Source organism: Ixodes scapularis, unplaced genomic scaffold, assembly GCF_016920785.2.
Source record: "Ixodes scapularis isolate PalLabHiFi unplaced genomic scaffold, ASM1692078v2 PGA_scaffold8__174_contigs__length_109621045, whole genome shotgun sequence".
Lineage (NCBI taxonomy): Eukaryota > Metazoa > Arthropoda > Arachnida > Ixodida > Ixodidae > Ixodes > Ixodes scapularis.
The window spans coordinates 64909381-64936459 of record NW_024609883.1 but is presented as its reverse complement, the minus strand read 5'-3'; the positions used below and the strand labels follow the sequence as shown (position 1 = coordinate 64936459).

The following is a 27079-nucleotide window of genomic DNA, read 5'->3' as shown; positions in this document are numbered from 1 at the left end:
ACAAAAAGTAATGGTGCACTACTGTTGCATTCTCAACTGAAGTAAAACTAATTGTGTTAAAAATAATACCGCTCGCATTTTTTTTTTTCCACGTTGTTATTTGTTAGGCAGCAGGGTTGGCCCGGAAATTTTGTTGGCATTTACGAGGACGTGGCCCTTGAATAGACGCTTTTCCACGATTTGCTCACAATACTCAAAATGTCTGTCGCAGACCAAAAATCTGTCGGCAGCAGCAGGCGATCTTCTCGCGTTGTCGCGTTACGCCATATGGCCATATGCCTTTAGGCGGTCCTCTTCTTTTGGGAGTAGCAAAAAGGAACAGTTTCTCCGTTCACGTTTTGTATACCCCGCGTTGCAGCGTGGAACGAAGCACGTCTTCCCCATTGCCGAAAACTGAAACTGGCTAGTTGTACAAAACGATAACCGCGAAAAACTGCGCAGCGTTGCAGCCCGCTCACAAAAAGGACGGATGGATGGATGGATGGATGAATACGGCTGAGCCCTTTGGATCGGGCGGTAGCTTACGCCACCTAGCCATTTTGCCTCGGTGTTGTTGGTGGCGCCCCCTGGTGGCTATTCTTCACCACAACGGCTCTTCGGCCGGAGGCGCAGCGTTAGGCGCCACCTGAAGGATTCCTATCACCGTGGTCTAATCGCGCCCGTGTAGCACAATTTTACGAACGGGATTACAAATTGAAGGCTTCTTTGCGATCTTATGCAGAGAGCAAGTCGTCTGGTTCTTACGCGGGAGTTGTGGTGACGTCAGAACGACGCCGAGCTCCGATTGGCTTATATTGATTGATTGATTGATTGATAACTTTTTAATTTAAGACATAACTGTACAGAGATGTCCCAGGTGACATGGCAAAAGGCATAAATGCCTGACGGGGCCATGCCACCCTTTTGGCAGCAACGGTAGCAAAACAAATAAATGAGGAATGACACAATTTCACCCCAAACTAAGAATCTATACAAAACAAAACAAATACATTACAAAACATGACGTGAAAGGATAGCGAGTAGACCTTAAATGCTGGACGCCTCGAGGTCTACCCGCTATTTGTTTCGATCAGCCAATAAGAGCTCGGCGTCCTTCTGACGTCATCGCAACCCCTGTGCAAGAAGCAGACGAACTTGCGCCTCCCAATAGTCTTTCCATGGCAATACATTGATGTTCTTCAGTTTGCTGACTGTCTCGGTGATCATCGGACAACAGGCCCGAATGTGAACATGCTGTTCGTGCTTCTCTGATTTCTTATGTTTTCTTACGCCTGTTTTAAAGATTTTTTGTTTGGTCTTGTGCGTGTATGGACTTTGTCGCCGACAAAGACAGAAACAGCTACGGCTTCACGACACGAAATGTCCGTGTTCCTTAGTACAAGCACGCAAGGGCCTCGTTAGTCTACCAGGAAATGCTTCCTCGCAAAAAAGAAAAGCAGAAAAACAAAGTTGTAGTATTATTAAAACTAACGTCCACGCATGCGCCGTTTGTTTTTGTTTGTTGTTTTTTTTTTTTTTTGGGGGGGGGGGGGGGGAAGGGGGGGATTGTTTTTGTTTACTTGCGTCCTTGTATGTTTTCAGCGTGCGACGTGATTTGTTGACAAAAGAAACAAACAAAAATTGGAACCTCGTTGAATTGTTGATGAAACGTTAAAACGGCGGGGCCGAGTTTGGTCGCCGAATTTCCAGGGACACTCGATATATCAACATTAAGGCGCAGCGTCGTGCGCTGTTTGCGAGTGGGAGTAACACCTCCCAGATAGCCACGCCACAGTACCGCATTTTTAGGCCTCGTCGAAAGACGCGGGACGCGGATTGGATACGAGTGCTTTGCGTTAGTGTTCGGCTCACACTCGTGTTTCATATTCGGCACCGTGCCTTTGTGATCAAACATGTATGGGTGGGAATCTTTTACAGCAGAGCTGTTAAGGGCTTGTTTCCCCGGGGATCGTGTTCCCCTCAGAAAAATAAGACACCGAACTCTGGACACCTACCGCCATCTATGAGCGGCGGCGGCAAGCCGGGTATCTGATTGGCGGCGTCGCTCATAGATGGCGGCAACCTTTCCACTCTGGCTTGCTGACTTGCGGCCGACGATTACTTTCCATTGCACAGCTCCGCTGGTCTTCCTTCTTCACCAGAGTGGAAAGGCTGAAAGTGTTTTTTTTTTTGTATGTTTTACCTCTATGCACGCGCGAGAGATACTGTGTATGTACCCTACTGTATGGAGAAGTTTCTAACCAGTTTGCTTCGCCTAACTCCGAGCAGGCCACGATGATGTCGAGCTCGTATTCTCGGATATGATTGTAGGACTTCGAAGGTTTATGCTAAAACGCCGGGCAGAACAGTATAGTGCTTCCTTCTCAATCCCTATGTGGGAAGTGGTTGAGATGTACGGTCGCCGTTGGCGAGGAGATCGAACAATTTACGCGATTTTCGTCGCGTGTTTTCCTACTTTCTTTCACCGCTTCGTGTCTAGACCGCCGCACGTTCGGAATATCCGATTCGCCCGAGAAGACTGGCGAGCGAACTGGCCGCCAGAGTTTTCCGTTCTGGCCGCTAGGATGCCGTCGATTTCGCTGAAGTCGCCAATAGAAGGGAGCTCTCTCCAGCTTGTTTTCCCCCAGAACTCGATGTTCATCCACCAACACAAGGCGATGTGAACGCGATCCTGTACGTCATCTTCCCCGACAGAGCGGTATATGTACAGCGCAACGTAGAAAGTGTTCGCAATAAATGGACTAAAAAAATGTGTACAGCTGCTGGACAGATGCACGGTGCATTGTTCACTCAAAAACAAAAACACCGATTTTTTGACATTTGTGGCTCCTGCTAGAATTGTTTTTGTCCGAATCCTGTGCTCTTAGACTCGAACTGTTATATTTTTATGAGTTTTCTTTTCCTCGTCGATAATCACAATTTTTTAGCGTCCGTCCGAAGTAGTTCATCGAAATACGCCGAGCTTTCGAAAAATTAAGTTAACACCGTAAAACGTCCCGTCGATTTTTCTAATAAAGAAACACCGGAAAATTTACAGCCTATTTACAATCGACTAAAAAGGCCGTCATCAAACCGCGTTTTATCTATAAAAAAAAAAAAAAAAAAAAAAATTGCGGATGCGCACACGTGTTTTTGGTCAATGTTCAAACACAGGTTCCTCTGCCAGACGCAGTGTTCACAATTGCGCATGAAAAATGTTTTTTCTTTGTTTTAGCAATAAATTAATAGGGGTTACAAAGGATAAAACGAGGGACGAGATTATAATCGGCTTCTCCGTTCCATCCTCAGTTTCCGAAATTAAAAATGTGTGCTTGTTTTTTTTTTGTTTTTTTCTATTTATTATTATTTATATTGTTGACGTTTTTGGCGAAGAATCTCGCTTTTCGCAAGAATTGCAAAAAAAGAAAAGGATATAAACGCGAGATTTTTTATGAGGTGACTTTTTGTTTTTCTTTTTTGGCTTCCATTTTTGCGCAATCGGGGACGGTAAGCCCGCTTCCTCAGTGAAATGTGAACAGAATTAAGATGTCTTTATTGATTCGGTTTACAGGGTGGCGCAAGGCCAACATCTCGCTGATATTAGGAGCACTACGAGACGTAGCCTGTGCCTGTTTTAAGCGTCGTGCGGCCAAAGATAGAAAGAAATCCTCCCAGGCCGCATGGTGGCGACAAGGTCGCTGCAAAAAAGTGGAATAAAGAATACATATTTCTTTTTTTCTTTCTTGCTATATGTATGCATACTTCGTCATTCGCTGACCTTCTACTATTATGATACACGACAAGGATTAAAATAATAAATGTAATCCGTAAGATTGATGTGCAGGCTTTTTTTTTTTCTTTTTTTGTTTATACATTCGCAGAAATATTAGCATGAAACTACGCATGGGCGGTACGCCAATCGTTCGTCTTTCCCGTTCGGCGGCCGTTCAATATGGCACGCCTATGATCGTGCAGTTGGCAGTGGCAGATACAAGCATCCACTCCGTGTCGCCATTTTTCTTTCAGAAGTTCGGTCATGGCCACTCATCATCATGATCATCATCACGAAGCCGGGGCTCTGCGTTTTGCTGGTGAAGAGTGGAGGAGAAAAGGATCACAAGTCACAAAGGGGAGGTTAGGAGATTGGGGGAAATTATCCCGGGAAAATTGAATGAAGTAAAACTAACTAGCTCAGCTGGGAACAGGCGGGGCAGAGGAAAATTGGGATTCTCCTCCTCTGTGCCTCCGGCCCAAAATCTCAACGACCCTGTCTTACAGTGGGCCTGGTGCTGGGGTATATATATATATATATATATATATATATATATATATATATATATATATATATATTATTTCCTTAGCGTTATCCTGGTGATATACCACACTGCCTGGTAATAGTTTCAAAAATACTGAGCGCAAGCCATAGAGTTATGTACGCTAGAGGTTCAACTGGCGCTAGTGTCTATGCGACTTCCGGGAGGCAAATTGAAGCAGACAGCAACCAGTCTACTTTTGCGGTGCTCCTGTGCATTCCTATGGGAAAACCCTCGTGCATTTTGTCTCTTCGCCGGAAAATAACACGGAACATGTTGGTTATTTGGGTCGTACCGAATAGCATGTTTCTTGATTAATATTGTAAAAGTGTAATTGCTTTAGTTAGCACATTTTTCTTCATCAGTGAACGATGTTCAACTTCTCTACATTTCAGTCCCAAACATGTGTTCCCCAGCAGGTGTGTAAAAACGACAGACGATTCCAAGCAAAATAACGATCCAAAGAAATATAGAGTGTGTTCGAGGTTCGCCAGCATTCCGGTGGCACTTATATATGGCTAATATTCCAGTCCTGTCACTGTATGAAAATGACGCCGTCGGGCACTTTATGAGCGGGTAAAAACATTAAAAACGTAAAAAATAAAGTACACGTGGGCCATAAGAAATGTCTCTGTATTGTTTCCTCTGCCGGAGAGCTTTTATCGGGCACTTGTTCTCAAATATTTCGAGCGTGCGGGTGATGTTTCCAACGTAAAACAGGCATCTTCGCACAGAGCAGAAAGAATAAAGCGGTACTTACTTATTTAAGAACGAAATATAATGCGTGGCCTTCAATTTATTTTGATCGTACACGCACGGGTAGTTACTGATCCACTATTACTGCACAGTTCTTGCCGTCTACCTTAATTTCCAGATGTCCTTCGTTCGTTTTGCACGTATATCCCTCATGCTGAAAAGCGCCGACGTCGTGTTCGCGCTAGCAGTGTCCGACAGTGCACATAAATACACGTACCAAGCACCGTTTTTAAGGCGATGAACTTGACAGAGAAACGCCGTAACTGACCAATTATTTCGTCGGCCTGACTGAGAAGTGTTCTAAGCTACCTAGTACGTATGAGTCATTCGGAATATTTGCTCTTATGATCGAGCGCAGGGAGAAAATGCACTCAATTTTTCCCGTAGAAATGCATTACCGGAAGTCAACTTTCGACTGGTTGCTGCCTGCTTCAATTTGCGTGAGCACACTAGCGCCACTTGAACCTCTGGAGTACATTGTAATAACTCTATGGACAAGCAACTTAATCGGCTTATAGAAGGGCAAGGGGAAGAAACCCATTTTTTGTTTTGTTCCTAGGCTAGGTGGCGCAAGCTACCGCCCTTTATAAAGGGTACGGCCATTATCATCCATCCATCCATGCACATTCTGTAGACGTTAGCCTCATGCGACGCGCGAATCGAATGCAAGCTCTGCGTTAGCGTTCGTTTCGGACTCGCGTTCAATTTGAATCAGTATATGCTCACAGTCTGCCCACGGGCCCATTGATGTGGAGAGTGTTACCGAGGACTCTGCGCAGGTCAGTGTTCCGTACAGACCGGATAGCCTCTGACGGGATTATAGAACGGCAGGAAGGTACGTCGGCGCGGGATTCTATCTTTGGCACCACCGAAACTGAGACGAAAGCAAAAAAGGACTGTGCGGCGAAAAACACATATCGCCTGTCGCTGATCTTGTCGTGCCCGAGTCCCACCGGAGCGACAAACAGAAACGGCCGACAAGCCTCGTGCACGTCCAGCGTGCGCGCGAGGATACCTTTGCCGGGCTCGCAATCACTCGTGCTCGCTTCACGAGCCCGAGAGACTGAAAGCCTGCCCAAAAGGAGTACCTTCGCGCGCGCATGCTTGTCGGCTGTTTGTCGCTCCAGTGAGATTCGGGCACTAAACCAGGGATCACGCACTGCTGCTCATGCCATCGTGCAAAACACAGTCTGCTAACACGAGTCACCGCAATGTCTGTGGTTCGAATGCGGCCCGCCAAGATTTCTCCTTGAACTCAGTGCCCTGGGGCATTCGAAGCACGGATCTCGCGGTGACTCGCATTCGAATCCCTATGCAAACTGCCTTTTGTGTGATGTGTAAGCTCTGTGACCCCGGATTAATCGTCCAGAGGGCATTAAAGAGGAAAGTGGGAAACGAAGCGCGTCAAAATATAATCCTGCCCCCCCCCCCCCCCCCCTCAAAAAAAAAAAAAAGGGGGTTATTTGTTACCGGTTCCGTTTTCAGTGTTCCTGCGTATGGCGCGTGATTTGCTCGTTTTGCGAAGCGACGAACAGACGCGTGCTGGGATGAGAAGTTCGCACGCTGGACTGAGGACTTGTAAATATTGGAATGGTGCCTATAACTAGGCTGAAAGATTCTTGTAGTATTTACGAGTTGGAATCTGTACGCACCATCTCTGACAAATGGTCGCTTACGGCATCGCGGGAGGTATCGCGAGCCCACGCGGTGAAAGAACAACGCTCGAAAGATGAGACAGTGATGTGCGCAGATCGGAACTGTTCCGAGGCTCCCGGGTAGATGGCGCCACCGTGTCTTTTCCTCGCCATCCCCACGCCAGATAGGATGACTGAAGTCGAGGAATCTGGCGTAACCTTTAAAAATATTGAACGCGGTACTACAGCTACCGCACCTCGTAATCCGCCACAAAACACCCATGTTACCCTCAAACACAATTTAAAAAAAAAAATTGCGAATTTTTTTTTTTTTTTTTTTGTTAATTGCGAAATTTTACAGCGCGTCGCCGAATTCACACTTTACGTCCAAAAGTAACGCTAGTAGTCGGGACTTGATGACGAAGTTTCAGAGGTTGTCGTCATCCCAATAAAAGAAAGCCGTGACTTTCGGAAACTTTCAATGGGAAACACGGCGGTCGACACGAAGTCAACGACGAATACGCAAAGACGAATGGCGTCTGCTACCGGGAACAAGCCCTCATTTTCTCCTATAGCAAAAATAAGTAAAAAAAAAAAGAAAATGAAGAGAAAGAAGCTTTGAGTTGTGTGTTTGCGAGCCACGTGTTTGTCGGCAGTCAAGACAAAGTCATAAAACCTCGTAACAGACGCGAAGACACGCAGTACGTCTGCTTTTGCTGCGGTGGCTACTTTTGCCACGCAGGAGATGGAGGTCTCGCGAGACCTCGTTCTCGTCGTGACCCCCGCGTGGCCACCAGGAAACGGCCGGTATAAACAGGCGCGGCGAAAGTGAATCGGGATGCACGACGGAATGGAGATAAAGAAAACAAACGCGCACAAACAAAGCAAAAAACGAGAAAAAAAAAATCGCCCACGGGTTGCGTTCCACCTCGAGACAGGAGAAGCATGGGTTGCTGACCCTCTTGGCCTCGTGTGGCGCCGACGCCGCGATGACGTCACGATCAGAGGTCGTGACGTCGGCGTGACGTCATCCTGTCGCGGCGCAACAGACGTCGCCGCTACGATCGATGGATGCTTGGGTTTTCTCTTGGACTTTTTTTTTTTTTTTTTGTATATTAGTTTATGGGTTTTTCGGTGTCTCTGGGAAAGGAAGGTGGGGGAGGGGGAGGGTTCAAACGAAGCGAGGGAAAGAAGGTTTGCGAAGGATGTGCTTGTCACTTTCTCTTGCTCTCTCCCTCTCTCTGTGATTCGCGGTATGTTGAGCATTTCCTCTTCTTTGCTCCGCTGGAGCGAGATGGGGAGAGAGAAGCAGCGTTGTTGGAAGGAGCGAAAAAAAGAAAAAGCGTAAGGTTCTGCTAATTGGCTGTCTTTTAAATTGGCGACCAGATGGTGCGACTCGGGATTTCGCCATTATGTTTTTCTCTCTTTTGGATTGGACTTGGATATTGGCTTTCGCCCAAGGCGGCAACATTGACCGTGGGGGTGGCGCTAACAGAGAACTGAACTTCGTTTCGCCGTAACTTTGCAAACAGCGAACGGTACACCCGTCTCGAGTCAATCGGAGCGACGGACCCAACCACGTGACAACTCTCCGCGGAAAGAGTGCACTTCAGCTATACGACGTCACGCGCCTCGCTCTGGCGCGCTGATTGGCTCGCTCTGGTCGTAAACTTTCGCTGCGGCTGTAGGCTTTCGAGTGGCGCACAACTGCTTGGGGCAAAGGCGTTCGTTTGTGTACGAACAGCGAGTTGGTGTGCGTGTAACTATCGTGTGCCCTGAAGTTGCTGGCTTCCTGTACTCGTCATTTGAAATGGAAAAAAAAAAAAAAGAAGAAAAAGTTGCGCATAGTTTATACGTTTTGCGAAGTATAGTTATCACCAAGATTTGGATGTCCAGGGGAAAGCGATGCTCTTGGCGTTTGAAACTTGTACGTCTTGATAAAATAACTTGCAGCTAATCCCAAATGTTCCTGCATATATCTAGACTCGTCACGTAAAGAAGGAAAATCGTGCTTCGTAGAAATCCGGTCTTTTTAGAACTGTTCTTGAAGTGAATAAGACAATAAAAAAAAAAAGCTAGAATAAAAAAAAATGTTCAAACCGCATTAAAAAACGAGAAAATAAAAGTACATAGCTTTGACTCACGTGGTACCCGATATGTTCCCTTTTGATGGCGACCAGTTGATGACGTCACAAACTGGATATTTTTTCGTCCCTTAGACATTTCTCTAAGAGCTCAGTTCATGCACGCAGCGTCCGGCTCGCATAGCGACCAACCGTGGCACTACTTTGGAGAAACTGCGACCGTATCCTATTTTCAATACACGAACTATCCCATTCTATGCATGGTGTTCATAACGAAACTCTGCGCTCTAAAACGAGCGGGAAAAATCTGCGCCTGCACCTGGCGAGCTCAAACTTTCACTGAGTGTGCATTGAAGTGGTGGATTTTAGCTGAGGGAATTTTAAGACAAAACTCGTTTTGTCTTAAAGTTTCATCAGCACATTCGGCATTCGGCACATTCGGCATTGCGAATGTGCAGACGTACTGCGCTTCGAATAATCGAGTAGCAAAAACATGGCGCCGTCATGGTGGTGGTCGTCTTCTTTGCACGTTTGCCTTCCCCGGCTCAACCAATCACGTATACCATAAATGCATCGAGATCTCGGTTTTCTTTCTTTCTTTTTTTACATATGAAATGTTTTTACGCACTTTGGGAAAGTTTACGGCCCGTGACCTGTACGTGAACTCAGTTTCCCCGCAAAATTTTAAACGGAAAATGTGCGTCTTCTTGCAAAGCGTCAATTCCGTTTTCTCGCTCATAGATGTTTCGGGAAATCGGCGTCACGCGATCTATACATCCCAATTCAGTTGCCCGCTAAATTTGGCGTGAAAATTCGCGTCTGGCGACTCCAGTCCAGTTTCTCCCGCTAAATTTGGCTCGGGGAAATCGACGTCACCTTACCCTATGTACAGCCAATTCAGTTTCCCCTCTAAATACAGCGGGAAAATGTACCTCACGTCACACGCCGATTCCCTCACCAATTCCCAACGACGCGTCGTGTTCTGTCGTGGTGAGCAGTCGCAAGTTAGGTATACCTCCCTACAGACTCGCCCGCACTGAAAGGCAAACGTGCTAATGGCCAGCCTTTTTAACGCCAGCCCGTGTCTTAAAACAAACAACGCGCGCTTTTGGTTTTACGCGCGACTGTCTGTCGTCATAATAGGCTCAAACACTACAAAATACCGCAAAAAAAAAAAAAAAAAAAGAGGACAGTGGCATGTTGTGCCCGTTTAGCTCGAGGCCACGTGTCAAGTCGAGACCGCCGTGGCCTCGGCGTGCCTGCTGTTCGGATTCTCCGACAAGTCGGAAAATTGCGAAAACTACGAGAAAATATGAAGGAAAAAAAAAAAGTAATAAAAGCGAGAGAGATGTCGTCCCCGTTAAAACGCTCTTTCCGAGATCCGCCACGCACGCATGCCACGCATGTGCTTTTTGCCCTGCACGAAAGGCGCTCCTCCTAACGCTCTCGTTTTCTGCCCTCCCTCTGTGTGTCTCTCTCTCTCTTTCTTGCTCCGTTCCCCCCCCCCCCCCCCCCCCCCCTCGAAGTTGGGTAGGAGCAATGCGGTACAGATCTACAATAATGTCCGCTTTCTTTGCTCACGAAGAAGCTCGGACCGTACGTAGATTATCGTTAACGTATACTCTTTGATTCGCAAACTTCGTCGCGCCTCGTCGTAATAAACCATCTCGAAAAAAAAAAAAGAAAAGAAAAGGACACTCTTTCACGCACCGTCGCGAAGAATACCTCGTAACTTCTCCAATCGCACACACCACCAAAACGTGGAAATACGCGATAGATGGCAAACAAATCGGCTTGTTCGCATGCATCCGCAAGGGGCAAATGTCAGGCAGCACTAGGTTATCAATCATCTGTTTTAAACTTTCTGAAACTTCCCCGGTCGGCGAGGACTCGAATTCAGTGACGCGCTATACGTGTCCAAGCGATGACGATTGCTTTTGTTGCTCGATGGGCTATTCGCAACTCCAACGCCCTGTAGGTGGCGGGGAGGTAGTTCCAAGATGGCGGAAGAGACGGGGATAGATTCTCCAGAATATTTTGTGCGCCTGCTCGCTGACGCTGCTCAGCGCGCTAAAAATGATTTATTTGCCTACAAATGCGAAGCGGTTAGGGAGGGATCATATTACAGGTGACGGACATGCTGATGCACGTTAGGAAAACGAGCATGCTGTTATTTAGAAGTTGCAGAAACCTCAAATTGCGAAGCTTTGTCGTGAGCGAACGCGTTTTAGGCACCGGCCACGTTACTGTTTGTTGCAAAATATTTTCGAGGATGATGAAGGTATTATGTTTGCACTTTGCCTGGCCATTACTGCTCTAAAAAGAGAGCCACGAGGTGACCGTCAAGCTTCGGAAGAGCAGCGTTCACAGTATTGGTGTCTTCGCGTCACTGCCTCAGAACTCGATGCTGACCGTCTCGGTTTTTGGTGTACACGTAATCAAACTGCTCTATGTTTATTGATATAAAATTTTATTACCGCAGGCTACCGTGCGGTGTAGCATTACAACCTCAAGCTCGCACTGCGCCTTTGAAGCACAATTTTCAGTGCGCGCCAGGAGCGTTGCCGTGCTCATCACTCTAAAAAAAAAAAAAAAAAAAAACGTGGTTTTGCAGGAAAGCCAAGAAAACCCCGATTACTTTTTTTTTCTTTTTTTACAGTCACTTACACTTACTTAAGCTATTTTAATAAGTTGCACAAGCCGCTCGTGAAAGTTGGTAGCGCCGGTTGAACGTCAGTGCGCTGTACGTCCAACTGAAGTTTAGGGGTGTCGTACGCTATGCAAAAACTGCCTATTAACATAATCGGCGTGTTTAGGTTTTTTTTTTTTTTTTATCGCTCTATCAAAAAGAAATATTTTAATATACGGTACATTTTTGTACCGCGTTATTTGCAACATTGCGGTCCCTCTGGCCAAAACTGCGCGTTCTAAGCTCTCGTCACGAACGGCTGGCTAACACAGACGCGCTTGAAATGCTTCGAGCATTTTTTTATTTGCTTTGTAATTACCTGAAAGCAAGTAAGTGCTTGGAATAAATAGTCATGTTCCTTGTAACGGCCTTAAAACGCGAACTCATTCCCGATTTGTATTGCTCGACATACCGTTGCGCCACGAGTTTTCTCCTACTTATGGTAAAGAATAGACTTTCCGTAGACCGTACTATAGAATTCTTCATTATTAGCGGGAGCGTTTTCCGTCACGTTGAGTATACAGATTGAGCTGGCGGCCATGCACAAGACCAGAAATCCGCAGCGTATGCGATACACGAAAAGTCCCTAATGAAATTCGACATCCCAATCCTTCGTGCACGGCTGTTGCAAGGCGGAGCACAAGATTTTCTTTTTCAACGCGCTCACTTTTTTCGTTAAAACGGCTTCACACATCAAGGTTGACAGTTCCTGCCACCGTTTCCGCCGCCGCCGCCGCCGCTGCCGTCCCCGCTCGTCTGGTTCTTCGTTCGTCCGCGGGAGGGCGAGCGGCGCGCTGGAGTTGTGAATTTAAAAGGGTCTATACGTAGTGAGCAGCAGAACAATGCTCATTTGATGTTACACGCTACGGATAGAGGCATCAGACAACCGCGTGCACTATGTGATGTTTCCTCCCACTTTCTATCTCTTGCTTCGTCATCGCACCGTTCCTTTTGTGATCGATACAAATCTTGTATGGTAAAGTGTGTTCGAAGTACAATGGAAAATATATGATTGTATAGGGCAAATAGCATAGACAGATTTTTTTTTTTTGAACGTAATTGGAAAGCGTGTGACATGCTTTATTTAGTCTGTATGCTTTTATTTCGCGGTAATGTGCAACGATGACATAAAGCTAAGTTTGTAACATGTGGTGTCAAAATTGAGATTTGTGTATTTTACTCTCGTTTGTTTTTCTCTCTTTTTTTTTTTTTGCTTTTCTTTTATGGATTGCCTGTTCTCACACACAAGCACGCAGGTGCTTTCGTGAGGCAGTAATCAATGTATGTGAATCACTTTGTACTAATGAAACTATTATTATTATTTTTTTCCCCTCCGCCTGCACTGCCGACACAATGACGTGTGATATTACTTTTAGTTTGGACGTGGCGATTGATGTCAATTTTACCGTGTGTTACAGAAATTCGGAGAATAGGCTCGTTAAAAATTGGAATAAGGCCTCTTTTTCCCCCGCTTTTTAAGCAAAGAGGAAAAAAAAAAACTTTTTTTTTCGAGTTTTTTTTATTCTTTTTATTAGTATTTGTTTCGCTGGTCGCTGTGTCCCCTCCGAAGGTCACGTGTCAGTCAGACATTATTGGATTGGATTTAATGGCTCATAGCGTCCCTCTGCGTTTTATCGCGAGTCGACCAGATTCGACTTTGTCCAAGTTTTCCGACTCAACTCGTCAACGACGGTTCGATCGAAGTTCGACTATTAAGCGCACGCGTGGAAATAGAGAAGGACCTTTACGCCACCTGGCGGAGGATTCCGCCTTTTTCAATTGTTTCGCGCTAAGCATATATTTTAATCTAAAAAAAGTTTCCACCGATACTTCACCAGTAGTGACGTCATGCGCGCAGGCCTTGTCTTCTAGTCGGTATTGCCCGTACACACGCATCGTGCGCATCGTGCGCCGACGACCGGACAACCCCTCTCATTTTTTCCTCCTTGAGTAAAGCTTGTATCGGCGGCAGCGATGTGCGCTGAAGAAATCAAACGTGCGAAGGAGAGCGAACACAAAGAAAAAAGAGAAAGAATTTCCGCCCGTTAGCGCGGTAGCGTAGAACTTCGTGATCGAGAGAGAGTGAGAGAAAGGAGGAAGAAAGAGTGTCAGAGAGAGAGAGAGGAAGTCGCATTTACTCGCTCCCTCCCTTCTACCTAAGGCCTACCGATGAGATGAGATAGCGGACGGCAAGTCGTCGAGGTCGCGAGGCAAGGCAGGCAGGCAGGCAGTCGCGACGACGATCTCTCCAACGAGTTTCGCGTGTGCGTGCGTGCCCATCTGCAGCAGCTCGCTTCGGCGTAGCTTAGCGTCAGCTTAGCGTCGCGCAAACGCCGGCGACGGCGTCGGGGAGCGCAGTCGGCACAGCCCGTCGGCGCCCAAGCGAGTTCTTCTTAAACCTCGAGCCTTCATTCCGCCGCCGTCGACGCTGGTTCGGTCTACAACTGCTGCCGCTGTAGTGTGTTTTCCTTTTCTATACTTGGGTGCTGTCGCCACACGTCTGTTTTCGTACTCGTCTTGTGCGCGGGTGTGCGAATCGGGGCCGTCGTCTTCGAGTGGATTATCGACGCTTGCTTCTTCTCGTCGAGGATATTCCCGGCCCGTTTTTCGTGTTTCTTTTTTGGTGAGGGGGCGATCGCCGGGCGTAAGGATCGACGACCTCACTAGTGTGACACCTTCGAGCCCTGTTCGAGGAGGCGCTGCGTCTCGCACCGGACTGACGATATTCTGCCGCGACTGTCGCCGATTCCTTTGTGACGCCGGAGAAGTGACTCGGATAGAGCTGTCAAAAGTCGCAGGCGTTGCGACTACTCCGGAAGTCGGTCTGACGTTTAATTTCGTCGAAGAAAAAGGTGTGTGCGGTTGGAGAAGTTACTAGGTATTCTTCGGGACGGTGCGTGAGAGTGTCCCTTTTTTGATCGGAAAGGGGGGAGTGGTGGTGATTGTGGTGCCGTGACTGCGGACCGAGGGATAATATGCGGCTCTTCGGACGCAAGTCTCGCTCGTTCACGCTGCCGTCCGAGGACGGACGCAACAGTCCTGGCTACGAGAGTCGCCCCCCGGGTGTCGCGAACGGTCGGGGCGGACCGACCCTACCCACTCTGCCCGAAATTCGGGTGGATGCACCGCCGGCCGACGACCCGCCGTCGACTCCCGACGAACACCGGCCCGTCGAACACCGACCCGTCGAAGTGCCGGCCTCCGACGAAACTGCAGGTAAAGACAACTAATAAAAAGACAAGAAAAAAAAAAAAAAAAAAAAAAAAAAACTCAAATATGCAGGCGTATATATGTGCGTATATTAATCGTGATGTTTAAACTCTGAGATTGGGAAGGAAACTTGATGACAAAGCAAAAGGGATGCCGTCTGCTGTCCAATTTCTTATTTCCCTCTTTGCTTTGTCTTCAAGTTTCCTTTCCAGTCTCACTATTCGTTGGTCAAACCGACTCGTCGTCAGTCTCTTTGGTCAACTGCCTTTTTGGTCGGCGGGCTCTTTGGTCGAAAGGCTTTTTCGCCGGCTGCCTTCTTTTGATCGGCCGCTTGATTGGCGACATCGGATCGTCGGCTGCGGTTGCGGTCGGACTCGGAGTGAAACGGAGAATAGGTTATCTTGTGTGCAATCCACGTGCATGCCGCTGCTCGCCTTGTCACTTATTATCTATGTACGCGCTCCTATCAGCTATTCTGCGGTCGGCATGCGTGCCCCGAATAACGTATCTGCACCGGCGATAATGGTGACGTAATAGTGATAACGGATGATTAGACTGGGTCGAGTCACTAACTCGGGTATTGTCGCGTTTCCTTTTTCCTTTTTGGCGTACGTGAACTCGGAATAACTGTGGTTTGTGCAACGTCGCTGGCGTCGTCAATACGTCGATTAGCTGAATCGGCAAACAACCAGTCTGACGGGATCGGTGTATGCGGGCGCCTCTCAATGCCAGCTGCGCCTGGCACTTCGTGAAGCCGACCAGGCCTTTAGTCGCCTGGGCTTTTATGAGCCTGCAAGTTAAGTACGGTGCACAATGCTGTCGTATTTCATTGAGGAACCTGCTTAAGAGATTTTTGACCCCAGGACCCCCGAAGTCGTGAGCCCGATGGCAAACCAACCGACACCCTGTCAGTAGCTGCCGCTGCACGAGGGCTTGTGTAATTGAACGCGAGGAACTCGCGCTTGTGTCCGCCCATGTGCAAGGATTCCACGGCTTCCTGTAGAGTACATATGCGTTCGAAAGCGGTTTGTAATAAGTGTTATCCCTCATAAAAAAACACACCAAAAGATCTGTAGTGCTTTTTTGTTGAAAAGTTGTTGAAAAAAGTCATCGTAGGGTATAACACGTCAACAGCTTTTCATCCGACTTTTTCTAGCTTTTCTGTTACCTTCCCACTGCATACCGGCCCACATTTCAATCAGCGGAATGCGTCCTTCACGAAAGAGACACACGCAAATGCTATCGCGTTTCGACGTAGTCTAGAGCGAAGCACCGTAAAAACGTAGCTTTGTACGGGTAGACATCTTTTGAAAGCGTGTCCTCTGTTGGAAACTGTAGAATCCCCGCGCAATGGAGGACACAAAAGGACACCGCCAATGTTGGAACTTTAGAAACTCTACTAACGACACTTCATTTCTATCTTATGCAGTTTTAGGATCTCCTATTCTCTGGTGTCGCTCGCTTCGCCGTTGTACAGTGTTTTTTGGACCTTTGAACAACGAGCACGTGACTTTGGAAAGCTCTCTATTGAGGAAAAGGATGAGATAAGAGAGTGCGGGGACGTCAGAACGCCGATCTCTGGTTGGAATGCCTAGTGGATCACTGCTCGAACGCGTACGAACGCCAGCGTCCATTGCTGATGTCCCCGTGCGCCCTCATTCCTTCCTCTCTCTCCATTTCTACCCGGATTCGATTCGCCACCGCGTCGCGGGGAACAGTTCAAGGGCGCGGCTCCTGTGTGGGTCTTCTCTTATCGCGTCGGCGTGTTTGTCGACCCGACATTCCTCGCCGCGACGACAAGAAGCGTGCATTGTTCCCTCGCCCCTCCCGTCGATCCGTCTCCGAGCGACGCGTTGACTCTGTGTCGCGTCGACTTTGAGGTGAGCGTTGTTTGACGTGGGATCCACCAGACTGACTCCTGCGCCTGTCGCTCCTGAAGAAACACACACCCCGAGGATCGGATGTCAACGCTAGCTGCTTGGCGCTTTTTTGTCGCGCGGACGTGCGTAGTGGACGCTGAAGCGTGTCTCGGGGATGCTTCGATGAACTCGCGTAAACACGCAGTCTTGTTCGAAGTGACAGCGGCGGCTCGTACAATCGTGTTTTTGTTGCACGTGTAGAGAGGTCTGGGCTGGGAGGGCCAACGTCACCTAGGATAATCGAAAGCCCGTGCACTGGAATTTTGACGTCGTCGCAGTGAGATGGAATGGGAGACACAGATGGGATAGGTTGGACGCGACATAGAATTATTATTATGTACGCTAGAGGTTCAGCCGGCACCGGCCTCCGTGACTTAAACCGGGGTCACACTGCTTATGCATCGTACAAAAGACGCTCCGCATTCAGATTCGAATGCGAGTCACCGCGGGATCCGTGCTTCGAATGCCCCAGGGCAATAGAGTTCGAGGATAAAGATTGACACGCGGGATTCGAACCACGGACATTGGGGTCACTCGTGTTTGCAGACTGTCTTCTGTGTGATGCCGGCTTTACGCTTTCAAATCGAAGCAGACAGTGGCCAGTCTATATACTGTGTGCTGTGTGCGCGAATGCTGAGCGCGTGGTGATGGCGAGCGTCCACAGTTCTTTTGCAACGTGCATTCCGCACCATCAAGAGTGCCGGTCTTAGCAGCCTGTTGATGTGAGCTCGTTCTGAGCATGCGCTCTAAACAGCACGCACAAATATGGCGTCCAGTGAATACTCTCTCTGGCACTCTTGTTCCTGCATATGGTGAAAACACGCCTGCATTTTGTCTGTTCGTCGTAGAATAGTAACAATATAAAAGTGTAATTGCTTTAAGTAAAGTTTTTTTTTTTTTTTTAATGCCTGAGCTATGTCTGGCGCATACATATAGGCACATATATATAAGCATGTTCCAGGGCTAGGTGTGCGAAGGCAAGCGACAGATCGGACCAAAAATACCGAGAGAAACTAACGTATAAGAAGTATTCACTGGGCGCCATATTTGTGGGTGATGTCTAGAGCGCATGCTCTGAACGAGCCCACATTAATAGGCTGCTAAGACCTGCAATCTTGAGGGTGCGGAATGCACGTTACAAGAGAACTGTGGAAGCTCGCCATCAGCCCGCGCTCAGCAGTCGTGTACACAGCTATGGCCGCCAATGAATACTTCCTATTAGCGGCTAGATGTTTTGGTGGCGCCCTCCTATGGTTTCCTATCGTGACGTTATTGCCTTACGAACAACAAGTTCGACGGTGTTTGTAATTAGCATGGTGGAAACTTGAGATCATAGCGCTTTGAAAGCAACACTACCAACACCTTGAAAATGGGAGTTCTTACATTCCTCTTACTTCTGTTCATAAGAAAACCTTTGCTGACGTCATAGTCAGCATTCGGCCAATGGTGGAAGGCCGACCACAGCGACACTTTTGATTCCGCACGTCGCCAATAGAGTTCGTTTAAAGTGTGCCAGCATTCCGATGACGCTAATGCTACTAATATGCAAGATCTGTCACTAAATAAAAATGACCCGCCATGGTGATTTACGCCCGCTTAGAAACACGCAAAAAAAAAAAAAAAAACGCGTGGGTTATAAAAAGTATATCTTTTTTTATTATTTCGTATACTGGACCGCTTGCTTAACCATCCGCTTAAAAAAATATTGAAGATTTAGGAAAACAATATTCTGGCTTCTATTTTTCTTTTCTTTTTTTGCATGGGTCAGTGCCACTTGCGGTGACTAAATTTACTAGCGGAAACCGTGAAAGTTTCCAGATCAGTATTACCCCAGTTATTCGACACTTGTTACCGCAGTTTAGTGTTACTGAGGTCTAGACTTGGCCGCGGTTAAGTGTGCCCGACGGGTATCCTAATCCGCCGTTACGCTTAAGTATAAGGTTAGCAGTTACTGCTAACTATACCCTATAGCAACACGGGTAACCGCAGTTAAGTGTGACAGCAGTCACACCTAACTGCGATTGCGGATACCCGTGTGACCTATCGGCTAAGTACGGTTTATCCAAGGCCCGTGCTCTGCAGCGGCTAAATTTCTCATCTACAGCTGAGACACCAGATGCCCCCTGAGGCTGACTCACTCCCGGCTGTATAAACGCAACACGATTACAATTATTAACATAAAAGAAAAAATTGTAGTTTTTTTTTTTTTCGTGCGTTTTTGCGTGGGTGGTATCGCCAGTCGTCCCGGAATGTCGGAGTCGACGGCGCTATGGACGAAAGCGCCTCGAGAACTCCCGCCCAAGGATGTGCGTCTACCTGTAATGTTGGCGACCTTAATACACCGCCGCCTCAGAGCGAAGGCAGCGTGGGCGTGACCGCACGTGAACGTCTTGAAACGACTTCCCGGACGACGACCGTAACTGCCGAGGTAACCTCCGTGACTCTCTCTCTCTCTGCTCTTGTTGTGCTCGTGGAGTCACTCGAGTCTTGTCAGTGTATCGCAGGTCAAATGAAAACCCGGTCGCCGTCTTTGCTTCCGTGACTGGCCGCGATTGGCTGGAGGCGTGACACGGGCGCCATCTTGCTTCCTCGACGAGTTGGGATTGGCTGGAGGCGCGCTCCAGACGCGATATCTTGTTTGCAGCCGAGCCATATGGTTCACTCTAGTTACTGACAGTTTGGGGAAGGCGTAGGGCTTATTGGGTCTACGCTTCTCGCTTCGGGATGGGCCCTTCGGCCTTGTTATCAACAAATGCCGCAATATCATCGGCTGATCAAAGAGGCTTTTCTTAAATAATCAAACGCACTTTTTTTTTTAAGTAAAAATTGGGGGAGAGATGCATAACATCCTTACATAGACATTACAAAGAAAATGTGACAGCTTCCTGCTAGAACTTAGTACAGTTATTATTGGCCACCGAGCTCGAGGGAAGGCTGTTCCAATCGGAGGTGCATAATGGAAGGGGTGAGTGTATTTGAATGCGTTATTTCTGGAAAATAGGGGCTCTACGTATTTGAGAAATGATGGAGGCGACAAGAAACGTGATGAGCCGGAAGAACGAAGATCCTGGGTGAGCCCGGATTAATGTAATATGCGCACGAAAGAAATTCGGTCACTTTTTTCTTCCAATAGCGAGGGTTTGTAACGATATGGACTGTTCGAACGAAGAAAGGCTACCCCAGGGGCCCTAAACTCTTCAGGCGTAGAGTTGGAGCCGACGGAGCGTGCCGGTTGGACGCTGGCGACAAAAGCGCAAGTCATCGTCGTGATAGTGCAAATGGCGCGTTCCGTGAACTTCAGCCCCAACTTTGTGTTTGACGAGTTTAGAGCCTCGGGAGTAATTTACGAGCGATAAAACGAATGTGGGATTACGTTCCCACACAGCCAATCAGACGCCAGTTGAGAAACGGCTAGCGAAGGCGACGCGTGCTGACGACATGTTCACTGTCACAGCGGGGGCTGATATTTTTTTCCTTCTACTTTTAAACACATTAACGTGAACCGTTGTTTGACTATGTGTTCGGCATTTCGTGAAGCCTAGATAAAAGCGTGGCCGCGCGGCTCGCCACTGGTTGGTTGACCGGGGGAAGGGGAGGCGGAGGTGTCACGTGACCTGAGGGGTGGACGAGGAGGAGTGAGGTAGGCGAGGAGGAGCTCGACCACCTGTGCGCACTGAGGGAAAGCAGCTCGAGAGGATGGAAGGCTATATAAAAAGATGGCCAGGTTTATCGGCCCGATTAGTCGTAGTGTCGGTTCGTTCTATAGGAACGGCTATCAAGTGTACGCATTGGATGCGTTAACTATCCGATGAAAAAGCACCGTGAACGTAGGCCTCTGGAAAAACTCGGGTTATCATCTAAGCGTCTGCAATGCTAGAACGTTTCACGTATGCAACACAAATGCCTAGCCATTTGCCATAATATCTTTTTTCGTCCTCGCGGCGTTGCCAGAGTCCATATAATGCCGCGATTGGGTCTCCCAGTCCCTTTCCGGGAAATAAAGACACACCAGAGTGAACGAACGAGCCGATAAGCAAACAATCCGAAGGTCATCCAACGCTTCTTTTGCTAACCCCCGAAGAAAAAAAAAAAAAAAAACCGCATCTCCACGTGGTGAATGATGTTGATTGGGGCGAAGCTCTGGTGGTGCTTGTCTGCGTAGACGCTGAGCCGCAGCATACTTTCGTTCGTTTTCATCCATGTCACGCTGCGATGAAATGCTCAAGTGCGTATATAACCACGTTCCATATTACACATTCTCTTTCTGACATGGATGAAAACGAACGAAAGGCTCGGCATGCTGCGGCTCAGCGTCTACGCAGACAAGCACCGCCAGAGCTTCGCCCCAATCAACATCATTCACCACGTGGAAATATGTTTTTTTATTGTTGTTGTTGTTGTTTTGCCCTACACGAGCACGGGAGCACGTGCTCACGTGCTCGTGAGCACGAGCACCCGACGCCGGACATCGGACGGACATACGGACATAGCTAGCCCCTAAGGAGCTTCGCCCCTAAAAAAAAGTGACGAAGTTATTTGCGGATGGGCGTGCGGTCTGGCAGTCATTGTTCCGATCTTCGGCTGTGTCCTTCGATATAATATAATAATCGAAAGGCAAAGGTCCCGTGCGTTCCGGCCGCGGTGGTCCCGACGGGAGCATAGCGCTGGCGACGCCTTGCGAGGCAGGAAAACGTCACCCGCGAGGTTCGTATATTTAGCGTTTTCTCTAAATCTATGTTGCGCAAAATTTCCGGCGTCACGCATTATATAGAAATGAACGAAGTGTACGGGCACCCGCGAACAACTTCAGGTCGTCGCGGCAAACACGAACACGCACAACCTCGTGGTCTCAACGCCGAGACACGGAGAACTACGATACAAGGAGACGCGAAATCTCGACGCTCTCTCAACGTCGCCTGCACACTCTAGTGTGTTGCAACGCCCAATCTTTATTGTCTGCTTTATTTCTCCGCTCTGCTGTCGCTCTCTTTCTCGTTCTTTCTCACGGGACCTCCCCCCCCCCCCCCCCCCCCCCCCTCCCCTCCCCCAATGGTTATGTTATCCAACCCGAGGAAAAGCACCGAAAGTTAATCGATTGATTACCTCGAGCGTGACGGACGAGTCTTCCAGGTTTCGGATTGCCAGTTGCTGAACAAGCTTTCTTCGCGCGCATTGGCACAGAGTCACTTGATTTGCACCGGACTGCGGCCAATTGCGGCCAATTAGTTCCAGTGGCTCCCTCTGAAGCTTACCACTCACTCAGTCGCGAAGTCAAATTTTGCTGCTATCCTGGAGTGTGATAACTCCATCTACAAGCTAAAAAAAAAAAAGAGCTTACATTTATGGACGCGGTCGACTTCCCTATTAAAAACCTAATCAAAGATCGTGACACGCCCCTCCTTCTGCGCCTTGGAATATAGACACCAGGGGGCGCCGTCAGGCGGCGTTTTCGAACATTAATTGCTGTATTTAAGTCTCCTACACCTAAGGATTTGACGTTTCTGGTAAAAATATAATCGACAACGCGCCTAAAGAAGAGCAATAACCGTAACGTTCAGAATCTCCGCGCGATTAACCATTTTCGCTATTGACTAAAACCCCGAGACTGGGACGAGAAGAAACGGACAAAGACAAAGTCATTGAGACTTTGTGCTTGTTGTCTGTCCCAATTCTCGCGCCAGTTTCGGCGTTTTAGTAAATAATGTTTAACCATCACCAGCTCGTTTGCGCCCTAACCTTCTGCGCATTAACTGTTTTCATTGATCAAATTTTCTGGAAGTGGTGGTGTTTCACCGCGATGTTTTACCCCCGCCGGGAGTAACTCGGAGTGACTCGAGGAAGACGTTCGGCTCGCAGACGATGTCCAATTAGTGAGCAGATGAGCGCCGCGTCAGCGATCGCGGCCGGCAGTCGGCTCGTTCACTTCCGTTGCTGGCACCGAACCGGATAGGGTTAGGTGCCAGCCATACAGCGCATTTTGTGTTAGAAGTACCGGAGACGGCTTGCCCGCGAGCGATTTGTCCGCGAAATATGCAGACAGGGTGTGAAAGGTTGGAAATCTACGCAGCTCGTATACAAGTTGCCGCAACGCGCACCTCGCAGCTGCGTTTATATGGGCTCCGACTCGCGTCTGCGGCATCGAGCATTGCGAGAGGACAATGGAACATCCTGTTGGCCAACCATCGCGGGCATTGCCCCTCTCCTTGCGCGTGTCTTTGCAGTCTTCTTTTCCGCTCCATACACGTATCCGTGCGCGAGGCATGCACGCCTCTGTCCAGAGCTGGTAAAATTACTCATTTTTTGTAATTAAATTACATTACTAATTACTTTTTTAAAAATGACTGACATGTAACTAAATTACATTACAAATTACCACTAAACGAAAGGAATGAATCGCAATTGAAAATTATAGCATAAAAGTAACGAAATTACTTTCAAGTTACTGTTTCGTGTACTTTAAAGGTGGAGCTGAACAAAAAGAAAGGACGCAGTCTGCTCTGCCTTTGCAAAGTAACAACCGTCTAACACACCAATCCAGTGGGCAACACCAGACTGATATGGCGCACCAACATGCCCGCCCAAACCAAACCGACTGACCTTGATCTGTCTGTGTTGTGGGTTCACGTTTTTCCGAAATACCTACTGCGCACTCTGTCGTTCCCTTGGATGCGTCTGGGTTCGGATTGCCTTGCTATTGATTATTCCTGAGTGATGTGTCTCCTTTGTGTGAACCTCGGGGCAATATAATCTTCAAGGGGGACAAAAGCCATTTAGGTGGCACGACCCTCTAATCCGACCCATGTCAAATTTCCCTCCGAGAAGGGGGAAGGGAAGGGGTCGACTTTTTTTTTTTTTTTTGGGGGGGGGGGGGGGGGGGGGGCGGCCGCCCCCTTCGCTCCTCCCCCTCCCCCCCTCCCCCTTGGATCCGCCGCTGCGTAAACGCGGCTTTAGAGGTACACCTATTTTGTTGTGAAGTCGCAATTCGTGAAGCCGTGGCCTGCGACGTCCAGTGATGCAACACCGCGCGCGTTGCGTAACGCAATAACGCAGCAATTCAGTTTAAACGCTAAATTTAGCGGAAAAAGTTGAATTGGTGTATAGATCGCTTGGCATATCGGGTCACATGACGTCAGCTTTCCCCGTTAAATTTAGCGGGAATGTTATAACGTCCCGCGACCTATACGCACCAATTTAGTTTCGCCGCTAAATTTAGCGGGGAAACCGACGCCACGTGACCTGATCTCACGTGACCTATACGGCGAGTTCGTTTGTCCCCTAATTTTAGCGGGAAAATTAACGTCACGTGACTTACTGACCAATTCAATTTCCCCGCTTTTTGCTTCACATGGCCTGATGTCACGCGATGCTGGAACCTTTCACGTATGCAACACAATAGCCCAGCGATTTGCCACGCTTTTTTTTATTGTCTTATAATTCTAAGTTACGGGAAGCCTCCCTTTTTTCACGCGGCGTTTGTTTTAATTAATAACCTCGAGCGGGCTATTAATTAAAAGTTTCATTTTTTTTTTTCAGTCACAGAACCCAAAACGTATGCGAAGTAAACAAGACACAACCGATAGAACCGCCGAGTCCTGTTTTTCCAACAGTAGACCAGCCCCTTGCGTGGGGCACACGAAACCTTAATTACGTTTCCGTCATAATCTAAACCCTTTGACAAGTAAAATTCCGGTATTTCTGCGTAGTCTTGTCTCTTATTTTATTTCTCTTTGTCTCAGGATTTCGATTATGTTGTTTCCTAACGGGCTCGTCTGCGTACTTTCGCTCCTCGTTATTAAGGTTACTCTTTTAAAAACGTACTTCTATAAATATTAAAAAAGAAAAAGATCAGTTTTCCGGTAGAATGGTTAGTGCTCAGGCAACGAAAACACCGCAGAATATACATTTTTACAGCTTTGTGTAAACCAGAAAAAAAGTTAATTTCATGAGTTGCCTGTTTTGGTGCTGTATTTGTCTTTTTTGCAATAAAGGCAGTTTGTTTTTCTTCTTTTCTATCGCACACAAAAATAATAATAAGATATTTGTTTGTGTAAGTACAGAAAACGGGTAAAAAATATTGGCAGCGATCTTTACGTCTAAGTAATATAATGCATCAAATGCATTATATGGAATTGGTGTGTCAGGTGGCGTATATTCTCCCGCTAAATTTAGCGGGGAAACTGTGTGGTTTGTATAGGTCAGGTGACGTCAGTTTCGCGCTGAATTTAGCGGGGAAGGCTGTCGTTTGGCCACAAGGCGTGAATTTTCCCGCTAAATTTAGCGGGGAAACCGAGTTTACGTGGAAGTCAAGTGTCATGTAATTTCCCCAAGATGTATAAGTCATGTAACGCGTCACGTGACGCCACTTTCCCCGCTAAATTTAGCGGAAAACGCACGGACGGACAAGATTTGGCATTGGTGGGGGAGGCAGCGTTACAAAAACATTTCATGCTTTGAAAAAAAGTTACATGCTTTTGTCCCTGTAGTCTCGTTCGATTTACCTGCGCTTCCAGCAACCAGTGCAGAAAAGCGTAGTGCAGTGTACTTCCGGTACGTGTATTAAGATGTGAGGTTAAGCTTTAGTTTTCGTGACAATGCTAACAAACACTTTTATATGTCATAAACTCAACTGCCTGACGTCACGCCATTGTGGTGGCGCTCTTGTCGATGGGCACTACGCTTGCGCAGAAGTGTCGTCTGACGCGAATGTGGTTTCTGCGCTTGCGCAGTGCCCACACCAGATGGAAGCCAATCTTGTACGCGTTACACACACACACACACACACACACACGCACACACACACACGCACACACACACGCGCACACACACACACACACACACACACGCACACACACACACACACACACACACACACACACACACACACACACAGTAATCGATTACAATGACTCTACGGTTAAAAGTAATAAATTAGATTACTCGATTAATTGAAAGAAAAGTAATTGGCAGTTACTTGAAAAAGTGATCGTTAACTTTCTCGATTACTTCAGATTTTCAAAACGACGCCTTTCTCCGCCGGTCTTTAAACTGTTAAGATAAGTTTATTTAATTTCAGAAAAAAACTCTCATACAATCCTGCCCGCTTAAGCGTAGGTACGCTTTTATCCGGGACATGGTGTTGTCCGTGTTGTCCATTATGGAGCTAGAATCAACGTATATTACTACCTATACTTCTTAAAATTCACCAAAGTTTAGTGAAACATTCTCCTGTCGGAAACTCGGTTCGATGATATTGTAACGAAAAAAATAATAGGTGTCTTCTTCTCCGTTGATGAAAGATGCTGATATTAACAAATACAACATTTTATTTAAGTGATAGGATATAAAATCTTTACAACAGATATGGCCAATTCGTTATAAATGTTGGGGGGAACAATCCTAACCTCTGGAAACTTTCCCTGCCGTCCTCCCTGACCACACACACCCTCAGCGGGGGCCCCGACCACAGCCAAACTCGACAAACACAGTTCCACACAAAGGCGGGCGAGCCGAACTCCTCCACAGCCGTAAGGGGGACCAAGTTTGCGAGCTAGCGGGCGGACGGCTCCACAGCCGAAGGGGGGGTCGGACGTGCAGGTTGGCTTTCCAGAGGCAGGGAGATGTTCACGGCTTGGTATCCGGGGGCCAAGCTCTTAACAGTCCTTCGGTGGCCGCTTATATTCAGTTCACCAGCATTCTGGGGTCCTCCAGTCCACCAATCAGAAAGTTTGAGAAGGACCAATCAAGAGGGGTTTTCTTAGCACCAATCAAAAGGCTCGGAGCCCAAAGCAAATACGAACATTCCAAAAACATGCGCATACACAAGACAGAACACATTCCAAACGAAGCTGACAAGAGCAGCCATAAACAACAGAAAGCACCTCCGTACGCAGACAGAGAAGTTACACATACACAGCGCAAAACCACCTCCGAAGTAGAGATCCCAAATGCAGACATACACAAGACAAAACGTTTCCAACGCGGGGTTCTGTAAACCAAGTATAGTGTTACAGCGCTCACGTTCTCCCCCATTTGGGGTCCCCCGACCCCGGCGGAATCCAACAGCCGTCCCGTGTAGACGGAAAGAACTCTCGAAAAAGGCAAAAACATAAAGTGAAGCTAGACGAAATACTCGCTCGAGCAAAACTTCGCGACAATATCTTGGTTGAACCAAAGTGGCGCTATTAGAAAGGACAGGGGAAAATAGTAGCGGTTACGACTATTTTTAGTGCTTGCAAAAGGAATGAAAATACTCTCGGGATTACTTTTTTTTAATACGTATTCGAATGAATAACAAAATTACTCCAAAGAGTAATCGATGACAAGTTATTTGATTGCTTGTAAAGAGTGTACCGTACAGGAATAATTGTATTAAAATATTTAAGAAATTACTCCAAAGACTAATCGACTACCAATAATTTGATTAGTTGTAATAAGTAGCGCGTACGAGTCTAGCGGGGGCGAACGCGGACTTGTTGGTAAACAGCGTTTATGGTTT

The 27079-nt window shown here is 47.6% G+C and overlaps 1 protein-coding gene across 2 annotated transcripts in view; it reads left to right on the top strand.

The window, feature by feature from the left end:
• The window catches only part of LOC8038748 (cAMP-dependent protein kinase type II regulatory subunit), a 199943-nt gene that overhangs the window by 81736 nt on the left and 91128 nt on the right, over positions 1-27079 (top strand). Inside the window, exon 1 of one of the 2 annotated variants that reach the window (XM_042286867.1) lies at positions 13610-14671. The exons of the other annotated variant lie outside the window; for it this stretch is intronic. Within the exon in view, the coding sequence (XP_042142801.1) occupies positions 14431-14671 (241 nt within the window). The 5' untranslated portion in view covers positions 13610-14430. Of the gene's footprint in view, positions 1-13609; positions 14672-27079 lie in introns of those variants that run through there. 2 annotated transcript variants of the gene reach the window in all.